Raw genomic sequence first — 13,157 nt, forward strand, 5'->3', positions numbered from 1 at the left:
GGGGGTTTGGGACAATATATAATAAACCAATGAAGAATAGGAATTACTTTAGCAGCAAATATTTACTTCCTAAATAGGTCCTACGTGTGTGTAAACTTTCATCATGATTGTAAAAAAAAAATCATGCTTCAAGTAAAACATTTTTACATTCTCTGGTCATAATGCTAATAGGACTTCATTTTTATCTTCTAAATAAAACTAATTCAGTCTGTCATTCATCTCTTTAGTTCCTATTTCTGTTTTGTTTTGTCTTACCATACTTCTTTCTTTTGAGTTAAAGATGTCTTGTTAAGATAAGTGGATATATCACAGTATGTAACGTTTTCATGTCAAAATACTTACATTATTATATGAGTTAAATTATTTAAGATAGGAAAACACTGTGATACACTCCTGACAGATGTAACTTGCAGGATGGAGTTAACTTCTTTCAAAGCAGCACTGCTGGTTCCAGTGGGGAGTGACGAGCAAACAGCCTTCCAGCTTCCAGTCTGGGGTTTAAAACTTTGCACAGATTCGCCTCTAAATAAAGTGCTTTTTGACTAAACTTCCAATACAGCCAGATAGGTTTTAAAGATCAAAATGCATTTGCCAAATGGTGTTCTAAAAGCTAGATAAGCAACAGCACTGAAAGAATAGTTGGAAAGACAAAACTTCATCTCCAACTACACGGCAGCATCAGTGTCTATTACAGTCTAATCACTTTTCAAGGCCCAGTTCAGGTTCCACCTCCGCGAGCAGTCAACCCTTCCTGGAGATAAACGCGGAGGTCCCGCAGCACTTCGAGCCGTCGTCCTGTGTTAAGAGTTATTTGCCTGCAGGTAGAACTTTCCCTACTAGATTAAGAGCAGGGTGGCCATGTCCCCGTGGGAAGAAGGCCAGGCTCTCACACTCCCAGCTTTGCTACCTTGGGAAGGTCATTTCATCTCTTTCGGGTTATTTTTTCATCTGAAAAATGTCAACTCTTATCTAATGGGAAACGTAAAAGATAAAGGATGTGAATGTTCTCCATGACATCCTATAAAAAGTAGGTGCTTAAAGAGGACGAACCCATGAATAAGAAAATGGTCAGAAGCAGTACTGCCTCGACAGCAGGCCCCAGGTCTTGCTAACACTCTGCCCTTCGCACGTCACACAAGGCAGAGACTTGACAGACACACGCTGAATGGACTGGCGGGGGTGGGGAAACAGAGCAAACTAGACTTACACATAGACCTGGTCTGGTGATATTATTCGTGAGTTGAGCTCTATAATAATTTCTTAAAACAAGAAAAGTACATCAGTGTCTAAAATGAGCCTGCAAACCTATCTTTTTGTGAGCACAGCTGATTTAAGCCTTAAGCTCTAAGGGACAGTGCTAAGGCTAGCAGGTTTCCCAGGGCCCTTCCATGGGGAGAATGCAATCAACGTTCATTCACTTGAACTCAATGACAGACCGCTAATTCCGTCTAGTTACTGTCCCGTTGGCCACAAGGTAAGAGAATGCTGATGGGTCTGAATAAATTCATGACAATTATAAAAAGAACCACTCTGAGAATGAGTCAAATTGATGATGGTTTTTTTTTTTTTTGTCTATGACGGGTAGTATCAATTATATGGACGTAATACTACAGCATAAAATAAATGAGCACTGACTAATCATGTGCAAATCAACACTAGATCTGGGCCCGGCGCTATGGAATAACTGGAGAGATCACAAAAGCACACTGAATTTTGAGAGTTATGGTTGACTGATGTTCTTAGATATAATTATGAAGATTTTAAAGAATTATGAAGGATAATGAAAACATATGCCGATGTGTAAGAAAAGCAAGAAAGCAAAGCAAAAAAGCAAAGCAAAGCAAAGTAAAGCAAAATCAAACAAATGAAGAAGAAAAAAAAAAAACCCAGTCAGTTTAAACATTAAGTCAGGTTAAAAATTAAATCTGCACCCTAATTGGAAAGGCGAGGACGAAGCAAAAATACTTAACTTTTAACCATTAAAGGCTATCCTGATATGGCACGTGCAACTGGTAAAACAACAAAACAAAAACGAAAGATTAAGAGGATGAATCAGAGGCAAGTGCTGTCTCCCAGAAGGAGTATAAGCACTTCTGAGAAGAAATGATATCACAACAGAGTTGAAGCAAATAAGAAATGATGAACACATTAAACTGTGGGCTAATTAAATGAGCAAAGATTCCCAAGAGGAAAAGAACATCCAATTCAAAAATAATCCCAAACTACTGGAGAAAAATACCAAAGTCAAACTAAACCTGTCTCAATCCCAAATATCTCTGTGAGCATGAAACAATTCCGGATCACTATAAATCCTCTAATTTGCCTGAATCAAGTGGGGCTGGCTGGTGTTTCCCTACCTTTCACTTTTTAAAAAAGTCACATTTATTACAAATTTTAGCTGGTATAAAAAAGTCACAAAGTTAGTAACTTATAAAAACACAAAGGGTGCTCCTTTAGAAAGATTTAAGACCAAAAAAAAAAAAAAAAAGAAAGAAAGGAAAAGAAAAAAAAAAGGAGTGTCATATGCTTTTAAGACTACAGACTTTTAATGTTTAAGGCAATATTTTTAAAAGAAGTAACTTACACATTTTAAATGGTTGATTCAACATATTTCTAGTGAAAAAGCCCTAATTTTGAGGGGAAGAAAATTTAGTTTAACTGTAACTAACCCCAAGTACCTTATTTAGGTCACATTATAACAGATTATTTAGAGATGTTACACAAATAGCGATAATTTAGTATTCCTGAAACTCATAGCACATTCTATCTTGATACTTAAAGGATCTACTCTCTTCTCTGCCATGAGTATTATAAGCCTTTTCCTCCTAATTAATCTGCAATTAATTCAACCAACCTCCAATTAGTCTTCTACAACATTACCCTACTTAGACAATAAAGCAGTCTCTAGACTGGGTTTTAAACCTGGGCTAAAATAGACTCCTACAGACCAAAAATGGTTCCAGGATTTCTCTTTGTAGTGTAATTTAGATGTCATATCTAATTTGCTGTCATGACTATTGTTTCACTGTGCAATTTGTACGTCGTTTTGAATGTTAAAGGCATCATAGCTTTATTGAATTAAACTTTCTGTCTTTATTTAGGGTCTGATGTTACATGTTTGTGTGCATATGTTTATGGCTCAAAAGCTCCTTCTGACATCAAGTAACAGTAGAAAAGGATTATGCTCTTTTGATATGTTTGCTCCTATCTTAGTAAATATAAACACAAATTGGGGAGAAAAGCCATCTTCAAACTAAAGACACAATTTTAAATAATAATAACTATTATTACTATTATTTTAAAGATAGAGATAGCTAAATAAGCCATTCACATTATAGAATTATAGAGGGCCTGGATGTTTTGTAACCTAAATGCCTTGACTGTCAATTTTATTAACCAATTCTTTCCTAAAGCTGCCCTTTTCATCGACAGTTTTTGTGTGATGCCACCCCAAATATAAGCTAGAAACACACAGAAATTCAAATGCTGCCTGGCTTTAACTCATAAGGAACAAAGGCCACCTTACCTTTATAATAATACTCAGTTTAGTGTTGATCTGTCTATAATTGCCTTTTTGTTCTGGCCTTTGGATTCAAGTTCTAAACTAAAGTCAGAACTAAGACTAACCATGCAAAACCTTCCAGTAGACCATTGGAATAGCCTTTTAAGTAATTTTTAGTGCATGAAATTTCATAAAGTTTTTACTAGATAATTACACTTCCTGATTTTGTAATTAGTGGAAGTACATGCAATTACATAATAATTATGATAGTAATTACGTAATTAAGATGTATAATTATGTAGTAAAAAACATCATGGAAATAAAACCATCTACTGTGTAAGCACAATACATTTTAAAAGTAAATTCACTAGCTCAACTGTTTAAAAATACTTTTCTCCAAAATAAAGTGATTAGCTCACATTATGGTCTAACTGCTTGAAAACTGTTTAATTTTTTTCCTCATTGGTGATAGAAGTATATTTTTTTAAAATACATGAAAAAAATTTTATCAGGTCTCTCCCACTCTCAACACTCAAAAAAGGGTTTGCAAAAGGAGACCATCAAGCACAGTAGCTTGTCACTTCAAAAGGGACAAGAAATCTGCCCACTGAAAAGACGTAATAGGAAAGGATTTTATAAAACTTGCAACACATCTGTTATCATAGCATGCTTGTAAGTCCATTCCTATATAAAAGTGCAAAAGCTGAGTGCACATTTACAGAAATGGGCTTAAAGAAAATGCACGTTATTAGAATCTGGAAGTTTGTTGCTTAAACACATGGCAACTTTCACATACAACTTTCGCTCTTCTAAAAAGGATGACAGAAAATGTACAGAGACAAGACACCTCCACTTATAAGCAAAGCGACTATGATGACAGCTTCCTGGAAAATGTAGCTTCCCTTCTGTCACACTGTAAAGTCATCTTCAGTTACAAAAACAAAACAAAAACCAAACTGGCAGTATTGAGAGAGAAAACCAAAGCAGTGTGAAGGGGTTCCAGGGTGCCAGAGGGAAATATCAACTTTGTCATCTTGTATTGAGCATGAAAACAGAATAGAAAAGTCAGCAACAGCAGGAAAAGTAAATTCCAAAGTAAACTTTGTAGTAGCAAAATATACGAAATAGACTCTTGTTTTCATTTCATAAAAGTTCTAGTTCAGTGCTTTGAAATCTTTACAAACATGCTAAATCCATGTTTCAATGAGACCCAGAATGTGGGGACTGGGTGAGATCTTCCTCTGGGCACATACAGTGGCCCTTCTATGAAGTCTGTAGAGAACTCCACTCCAGTTTTCTCTTTTATCAGACACTCATCTTGAGATGCTGAAAGCCATTTTGAAAATCCGAATTTACTTCTCCATTGTTCCTTCTGGTTAAGAAGAAACAAAGTGGAAGAACTCCCCCCGTCTGGCTCCCAGCTCTTCTCAGGGGACTGCATTTATAAGCTTAATCACAGAATATATTTCCGAAGACTAGGATGTCATACCAATTCTACCTCAAACCCAGAGAGGCCTTCTGTATTCTGCCCATTTGTCATTTCCAAGTTTTGCCAGAAGGATGGCCCTAATCAATGGGTGAAGAGAATGGAAGTTGGCTTCAGTTATTAAGAGGGGAGAGTGTCTTGGATCAGTGCTTCTCAAACTTTACTGTGCCTAGGAATTACCTGGGAATCTCGTTAGAATGCAGAAGCTGATGCAGTAGGTCTGGGGAGGGCCTGATACTTTGCATTTCTAACAAGTTCCCAGGTGACGCCTATGCTGCTGGTATACTGATCACACAGAAAACAAGATCTTAGGTTTGACTTGGGAAAGAATGCGTGGAGGCAAAAGCTGACCTGGGTTCATCTGTGTGTTATTTTTCTCCCTCAACTGCTAAACTATTGGAATCATTACTTCAGGTTGAATAAAAACATCTCTTTGTAAAATTTGAGCTCTTACAATTTGTTTCTTGTTATAAAAGCAGTACGTGCTCAGATTGTATAAAGGAGAAAATAAAAATTATGTATAATCCACCCACAGATAACAGCTGTAAACAATTCTAGTGTTTCTTACTAATTTTTCCACCTTGCTTATAAACTACAAATTAGAATCATTATGGTTACTTAGTTTGGATTTTCATGTTATATTCTTAATATTTCCTTAAGTCATTAAAGACCAAAACTGTAATATCTGACAATAACCCCTCAAAGGTCAGGATTATATGAGCCACTTTTTCAGTTATCAAAATTCTTTACGTGTATCTACAATCACTTCCTAATCATAAAGTGTTCTGAACTGTCACGTTAGAGTCTCCTATGATAAAAATTCACATAAGCTAATCAAAGGAGTAGTCAAAAAAGAAACAAAACAAACTTCAGACCATTTTTTTATTTTAAGAAAATGAAACAAAGGAAAATGGAAGTTTAAGCTGCCCATTTCAAAATCTTGTTTCTCTAAAGAAAATTGTTTTTCACAATTATAAAAAGTATGATTTTAAGAAGAGTGAACCAGTGTTTAAGTGAATTTCTACTTTTATATGTATTTGGCAGGTATGAATTGTTTTCTGTGCACGCTACTTGTTTTTAGCTATTAAAAACAGAGGAAAGGTTCATTTCTAAAATTCAACAATGGTTGTTTTTCAGAATAACTCATGGGCTTAAAAAAATGATATAAGAAGTGGACTAGACAGGGTCTCTGACACAGCCTTCTTTTTAATGCCTTGTGAGGATTTAATAAAGTAAATGCTAAGAATCCCAAATGGCTTAGAGAGGACTCCAGGGGCTCTTTGCTAATTTTGTTTCAGTACTAGTAGCAACGATACAACTCTCATGCTTTTGCTTTAGCGAGCCAGGAAATGTAGAAATCCCTAACACTGAAAAAGGACCTGTCAAGACCCTCAGAAATCTCCAAATTCCCATGCACTAGAGCATATATAATTTCTTCCATACAACTCTTATTTTCAGGTACACAGACACAAAACCCAAAGCACCTTTTAAAATTCCTTAACTTTTCACTACTAGCTGTTGTCTCTCTTTTGGGTCCCCATTTTCCATGAAGTAACAGAATTACTACTACTTCATGAGTGTTAACTATTTGTCTGATGGTGAGCAGAGAACAGGACCCTGTGGCAGTGTGAGTGAGGGGCAGTCACCTGGGCACCCTCACTAGTTAAGTGACTTGACATTCTTTTGATTCAACTCAAATGTGGCATCAGCAAAATAAGAGATACAACATCACTTGTCTTTAGTATCACTAGCAGAGTTGAAATGACAGATTTAGTATCAAGGAACTTCAGTGACATGAATTCATGGCACACCTGAGTCACGCAGGCAACACAGGAGGAGGCAGAACTTTACAGCACACTGCCCTCCATTCACGGACAGAAGTGCTTCCTACAGGTCACAATGCCCTCCATTCATGGACAGAAGTGCTTCCTACAGTTTATCTGTGCTTCTGTGGTCTTATTTTCCACTAAGAAGTCATTCAACAAATATTTAGTGAGCTGGCTCCAATGGGCAAAGCACAGATAAACAAGATACAACTTTTTGCCTCAATGAACTCAGTAGAAGAGAAAGTCAAAACAATTCAGGGAAGTCCTATGAGAAAGGCACACACAGGGGGCTATGGGAACACAAAGGGAAGAAGCTTGTATTACATTCAACTTCTTCAACAATATAATGGGGCACGATCCACTGCTATGTCACAGGGCTGTGGTGAGGACCTGTGTCAGACATCTGAAAGGATGACAGGAACCTATAAAGTACCTTACCTAGGGGAAGCCGGGTTCTGGAGACACTAACAAAAACCACAGATATCTGCAGTTGTTACCATCAGGCATAAGGAAAAGACAGAAGAGTGCTGGTAGGTAACACAAAATGGCTAAGTTTAAGGAAAAAAAAACTGGCCAAGTAAGCAGGTGAGAACAGAGCTGGAGAGGGGAAGTGGCTGGGAGACTCTACGGGGCCAAGAGGAGCGAGGAGCAAAGCCCCCTGACCAGAGCTGCCCAGTAGGCTGTGGCCTGAGGGCCGTCCAGAACCCTTTGCGGGAAACGGGGGTGAGCGGAAGAACAGTCCTTCCAGGTCTAAGGAGACTCCACTGAGAAACTGAGCTTCCCAACACTGCTTTTCACAAGGCTAAGGTTAAAGCACCATCCTTTTGCTAACACTGATGCTGTAGCTCCAATTCCCTTCTTCCACATGGAGTCCTAAACCCTGCTGTTTCCATTCTGGCAGAGACAGGTGCAACATGCTTAAAAGTGTTAACAGGAAAATTCACCCCGGAAACCAGCTGTTATGGGCTGAATTGTGTCTCCCTCAAATTCATACGAAAGAGAGGCTGAAGTCCTAACTAACCCCCCGTACCTCAGAATGTGACTGTGTTCGAAGACAGAACCTTTAAAGGAGTAATTAAGTTAAAAATGGGACACAGACAGGTACAGAGGGAAGCTCATGTGAACGTGGGGACACAATGGCCATCTACAAGCCAAAGAGAGAGGCCTCAGAAGAAACAACCCTTCTGACACCTGGTCTCAGACCCCCAGCCTCAGAACCATCAGGAAACACATCTCTGTTGTTTAAGCCCGCCAGCCCGTGCCACTTTGTTACAGCAAGCGTAGCACACTAAGACACTGTCCTACAAGCAGCTGACACAAGTAAGAGGAGATAAGCATCCAGTAAGAGAGAAGAGGAACAGTAAAAAAGTGAAAAGGCAATTAGTGTTCAAAAGAGTAAAAAAACCCAAGCTACAAACTAGGGGAAAATATCTGCAAGACACGTCTGATGAAAGATTATTCTCCAAAATATACAAAGAACGCTTAAAATGCAACAATAAGAAAACCACTCGATTAAAAAAAAAAGGTGCCAAAGACACCTTACCAAAGAAGATCTACAAACGGCAAAGAAACATATGAAAAGATGCCCCACATCATGTGTCATCAGGGAAATGCAAATTAAAACAACACTGAGATAACACTACACAGCTATTAGAATGGCCCAGATCTGGAACACTGACAACACCAAATGCTGGTGAGGATGTGGAGTAATGGGAACTCTCATTCACTACTGGTTGGAAAATAAAATGGTACAGCCACTTTGAAAGTCAGCTTGTCAAGTTTTTTTGTTTGTTTGTTTTACAAAAATAAACATACTCTTAATCATATGATCCAGTAATTGCATTCCTTGGTGTTTACCCAAAGGAATTGAAAACTACACAAAAACCTGCACATGGATGTTTACAGCAGCTTCATTTGTAACTGCTAAAACTTGGAAGCTAAGAAGATGTCCCTTAATAGGTGAATGGATAAATAAACTGTGGTACATCCAGACGTTGCAATATTATTTATCACTAAAAAGAAATGAGCTATCAAGCCATGAGAAGCCACAAAGGAATCTTAAAATGCATTTTACTAAGTGAAAGAAGCCAATCTGAAAAAGTGACAAGTATATGACATTTTGGAAAAGGCCAAACTACGGAGACTGTAAAAAGATCAGTGGTTGCCAGGGGTTGGGGGGAGGGAAGGATGAGCAGGGGGAGCCAGATTTTTAGGGCAGCGAAACTAGTCAGTATATTATAATGGTGGATCCATGTCATGACACATTTGTCCAAAGTCACAGAATGTCCAACACCAAGAGTGAACCGTAAGGTAAACTATGGACTGTGGATGATAATGATGTGTCAACGGAGGGACATCAACTGTAACAAATATCCCACTCTGGTGGGGGGTGATAATGAGGGAGGTTGTGCGTGGGGGGGGGGGGTGTACATGGGAAATCTTTGTACCTTCTGCTCACTCTTATTGTGAACTGACAACTGCTCTAACAAACAAAGTCTATTAAAAAAAAAAAGGCAGTGAGTGGATCCCTCTCTTTGCCTTCAAAACAATTTAATCAGATTGGTGGTTGATCACACTATATTGCTGCTGAATCTTTCTGTCCTCAATGGACTCTAAGCTCCTCCAGGTCAGGGATCATTGGCCATCCTTGTTCCTCTGACTTCTGGGACGGTGCTCAACAAATAATAGAAAAAATACACACACACACACACACACACAGTTTCTATCATTGCCAAATAAACAAAAAAAGGCTCAGTTGAGAAAAGTGACTCTTTTCCCTCCTGTACTTTTAAGCAAACTTAATTTAGACAATTGGGCAAAGATATGAACTGATTCATGTCTCCCCCAAACAGTTCACTTATCCCTACTCAGGCCAAGGCCCCTGCAGGATGAGGCAGTCAAATGGAACTATTATGCGCTGTCATCATGGAAATGGATTTTTACTTCATATATTGCCACTCTGTTCCTTTAAAATTTCTTTTGGATCTATTATGCCATCTGCGTACATTCTGGAGCAGTTATAATAATAATGCCAAAGTCCCACAGAAATAAGATTTTCAAACTGCTATGTAGTTACAGTGAATATGCAGTAACTACTTCACCAAAGTGAATAACAGTCCCTGACCATTTTAAAAGAAAGGGAAAAATACCAAATGAGGTTAATTCACATTATGGACTAATGGCCCGTAAACCTTCGTTTGAAAGCAAAGCACAGGAAAAAGCTTTGACAAGAGCTACTTTTCACCACAAAAATAAATAAACTTCTTTCAAGTAGTTTGTGTATGTTGTTTTCCAAGTCAGATTGCCAAGTTCCAAACAAAAATTAAAACCACCATCCAGACACAACCCTTAAAATATGGGCTTTATAAAGGAAATGGTAAAACCATCTTAGTGAAGGGAATGTCGCTAGGTACCAACAGTAAGGCAGAGCCTATGGTAAATACTTGATACGCCAGTTCCAGGGCACTTGTTGACAGATGATACTTAGATTCCACTCTCAACAGTATAACTGTGTGTAACGATTGTCATTTTTCACAGGACTTTTGATGCTAACATCTACTGGTGTTCTGGCCTTGGTCCAAATTGAATAAATATATCTGCCCTCTGGATCCCATAGATTGTCAATTCATTTTTAAAGCACATCTCCCTTGAACAGCAAATCAGAAGAGCGTATTTCATTCCAACTTATAAAGTGAGATGTGAATTTTACATGTGCTATGCTAATTTATGCTTATGGACGCTTCCCTTCTAATTGTTCACCTATAGACTATTAAGAATATTGTCCTCCAATTGTTCCCTATGGACGACAGCGTGTGTTCAATTCTCTTTTACGTAGAAATTATCCAACTAATGTGTTCACAATTGTCTAGGAGGAACCTTCTAAAAAGGTGAGCTACCTCAACTCTGCCCCACAGCTTCTGAATTAGAAAAACCCTGGGTATAGGATCTATGGACTTGGGTCTTTATATGTCCCCAGGTGACTCTTAGGAAAGAGCTTATCAAATGTCACTTGTTAGAAACCTCTGCTCTTGGGCCACAGGTAAGAATGACCCATCGTTTCAGTTTATATCCTACCACTAACAAATACCCTAACATCACAGAGCATTGCTGAATGATCTGAAAACACTTGGGGCATAAAAATTTCAGCAAACTCACTCATTCTTACACTGCAATTTAGGAATAATAAATCAGCAGAAGATCAAAGGAAAAATAATTTCAATAATTAACACTCTTCTTTTGCTTTATTTTCTTTAGCCTTCTGACATGTAGAAGAACGCATCAATAATTCACTCCATGCTGTGTTGGCCCTGAACTCCCGGAGAATGTACTTATTAGGAGCAAATGACAAAAAAAGTGTCCCTATTCTTAAATTTGTGAAACAGAACTACAGTAAATTGTGTGAGTATAAAGATTCTGTCAACATTTCTCGCCCTTTGCCAAGCAAGAAGCTTCCAAGTGGCTACTCTGTTCCCTCGTATTTTCTGGGAGAGAGACATACATCCATTGATGTTGTCTAAAAAGCTAGGGTAGGTCTCCAGTGACTTTCCAGATCACTTCTACATGTCAAGAGTCACTGGACTTTTAAAAATCTAATCATTCAGCTCTTCAGGTAAGAATTTTGGAAATGTCTGGAAGAAGAACTTATCCACTAGGAATTTAAGAACATGGAGGGAACAATTTGGATTCAGAAAGAAGTAAAAGGGGATCTAGTTGTAATATAGAGATACCCAGAAAGAGTTAACAATCCCAACAGAAATAGACTACGTACTTGTCAGAGAATCAGTACTTAATTCTTTAAACCCTTAACGCCTTTAAGGAAAAGGTCCTTGGGGGTAAAAGAAACAACTACTGATAATACTACAAGTAAACATGGACAAGACATCAGCCATGAATCACAGTCCGAAGACCTAGTCATTAATAGACTGAAGGAATTTTTCTCTCTGTATCAATTTTACTGATTCACTGAAAATATGCTGTGGAGCTAGCCCAAGTTCTTGTGGAACATCTGAAGACAAGATACTAATATACGAAACAACTCCTCCATCAGTTGTAAAGCATTTCATATCCAAGGACAAAAAACCCCCAAAAAGTCAAGGCATTTAAAAATAATTTCTAGCCTTATCTTTGCAAATGGAAAAACTGAGGTCAACTGTGGCTAGAAGTGAAAACAGTTAAGACCAAATGAAAGGCAGCCTGGGGACTGTCCTGTGAAGAAATCTGGCCGTATCTGAAGGTTTCTACATGCCCTTGAGGTTAAAACTCCAGCCTTAATACCAACCAACAAAATGCTGAGTTGATATTTCCTGACAAACAACATAAACACTCTGTAGGTAACTAATCAGAAAAATGTGTAAATTTGCCTCTTTTATTTTTTTTTTACAGGTAATAGAAAAGTTGTCAATGTGATTTTCAAGTAGGAGAAAAAAAAAAAAACCCATGCACTTGTCATGACATTTTCAAATACTTTAAGTTATGTAACACAGCTTTTCTCAGACCCATTAAGTCCCACAGTGCCTGCAAGTCTTGTGTGAGGCTTACACGCCGCCCCTGATCATCGATGCTGAGGCGCCCATTCGCTCTCTTAGGATGAGTCAATAAAAGAACTCTACCCTAGCCCTCTCTCTCAAAATGAACCTGGGCTTTTAGTGAACAGCAGACACACACTCTAGGTCTATTTTTTTTTTTTTGTGGTAATATCTGGTTTTTGTAGGTCCAATGATCACGTTGCCTATGCTTACTTTATTACAATTACTCAATTCTACAGAAAATAGCATTTTTGAAATATAGCATTTAAAGAGTCCTTTTTCTCCCATTCCTCCCCCCAAACTCCGCTTTAACAGAGAACAATGGGAGCCAGGCTGTGGGGGCCAAAGCTGGGGATTCCTATGCTGCCGCCCCTCGGGCAGGGGATGCCTGCGCTCCCCACGGCCCCCACGGCCCGCTTCTGAGACAGAGGTGTGATGCTGCGTGAACAGCCTGACACAGTAGGTCTGGCTTTTATGATGCAAATTTCCACTTTAAACTCAGAGGTAATTACAGTATTTTAACGTACCTTTCTCATGATCGGTAGTAAGTTTCTCCAGTGCAGAGTCCACATCAAAAATGTACCGGTAAAAGCACAGCTGGGTGTACAGGGACTTGTCAGAATACTGCAATATAACAGAAAATAAATGAATACTACTATCGGGGAGGAGGGAAGTGACGGAGATCCCTCCACGAGCGTGTTCCCTAATTTCGACTTCCATATCAAGCAGCTTTTTTTGTTTTCTAAGAAGAGGAGATAAGAAGGAGAGAATCATACTAACGGTTTGTCCCCTCATACAGCACACATAACTTTCATAAT

The 13,157-nt window shown here is 38.5% G+C and overlaps 1 protein-coding gene across 5 annotated transcripts in view; it reads right to left on the minus strand.

Annotated features, from left to right (window-relative positions):
• Positions 1–13,157, minus strand: part of POLA1 (DNA polymerase alpha 1, catalytic subunit) — a 281,095-nt gene that overhangs the window by 73,790 nt on the left and 194,148 nt on the right. For all 5 annotated transcript variants that reach the window (XR_004318259.1, XM_032475944.1, XM_032475943.1 and 2 more), the window contains one exon: positions 12,867–12,963. Coding sequence is in view for 4 of the 5 variants with exons in the window: in XM_032475944.1 (XP_032331835.1) it covers positions 12,867–12,963 (97 nt within the window). In the remaining variant the exon portion in view is untranslated. The remainder of the gene's footprint in view (positions 1–12,866; positions 12,964–13,157) is intronic.

This window comes from Camelus ferus, chromosome X (assembly GCF_009834535.1).
Source record: "Camelus ferus isolate YT-003-E chromosome X, BCGSAC_Cfer_1.0, whole genome shotgun sequence".
NCBI classification, from domain to species: domain Eukaryota; kingdom Metazoa; phylum Chordata; class Mammalia; order Artiodactyla; family Camelidae; genus Camelus; species Camelus ferus.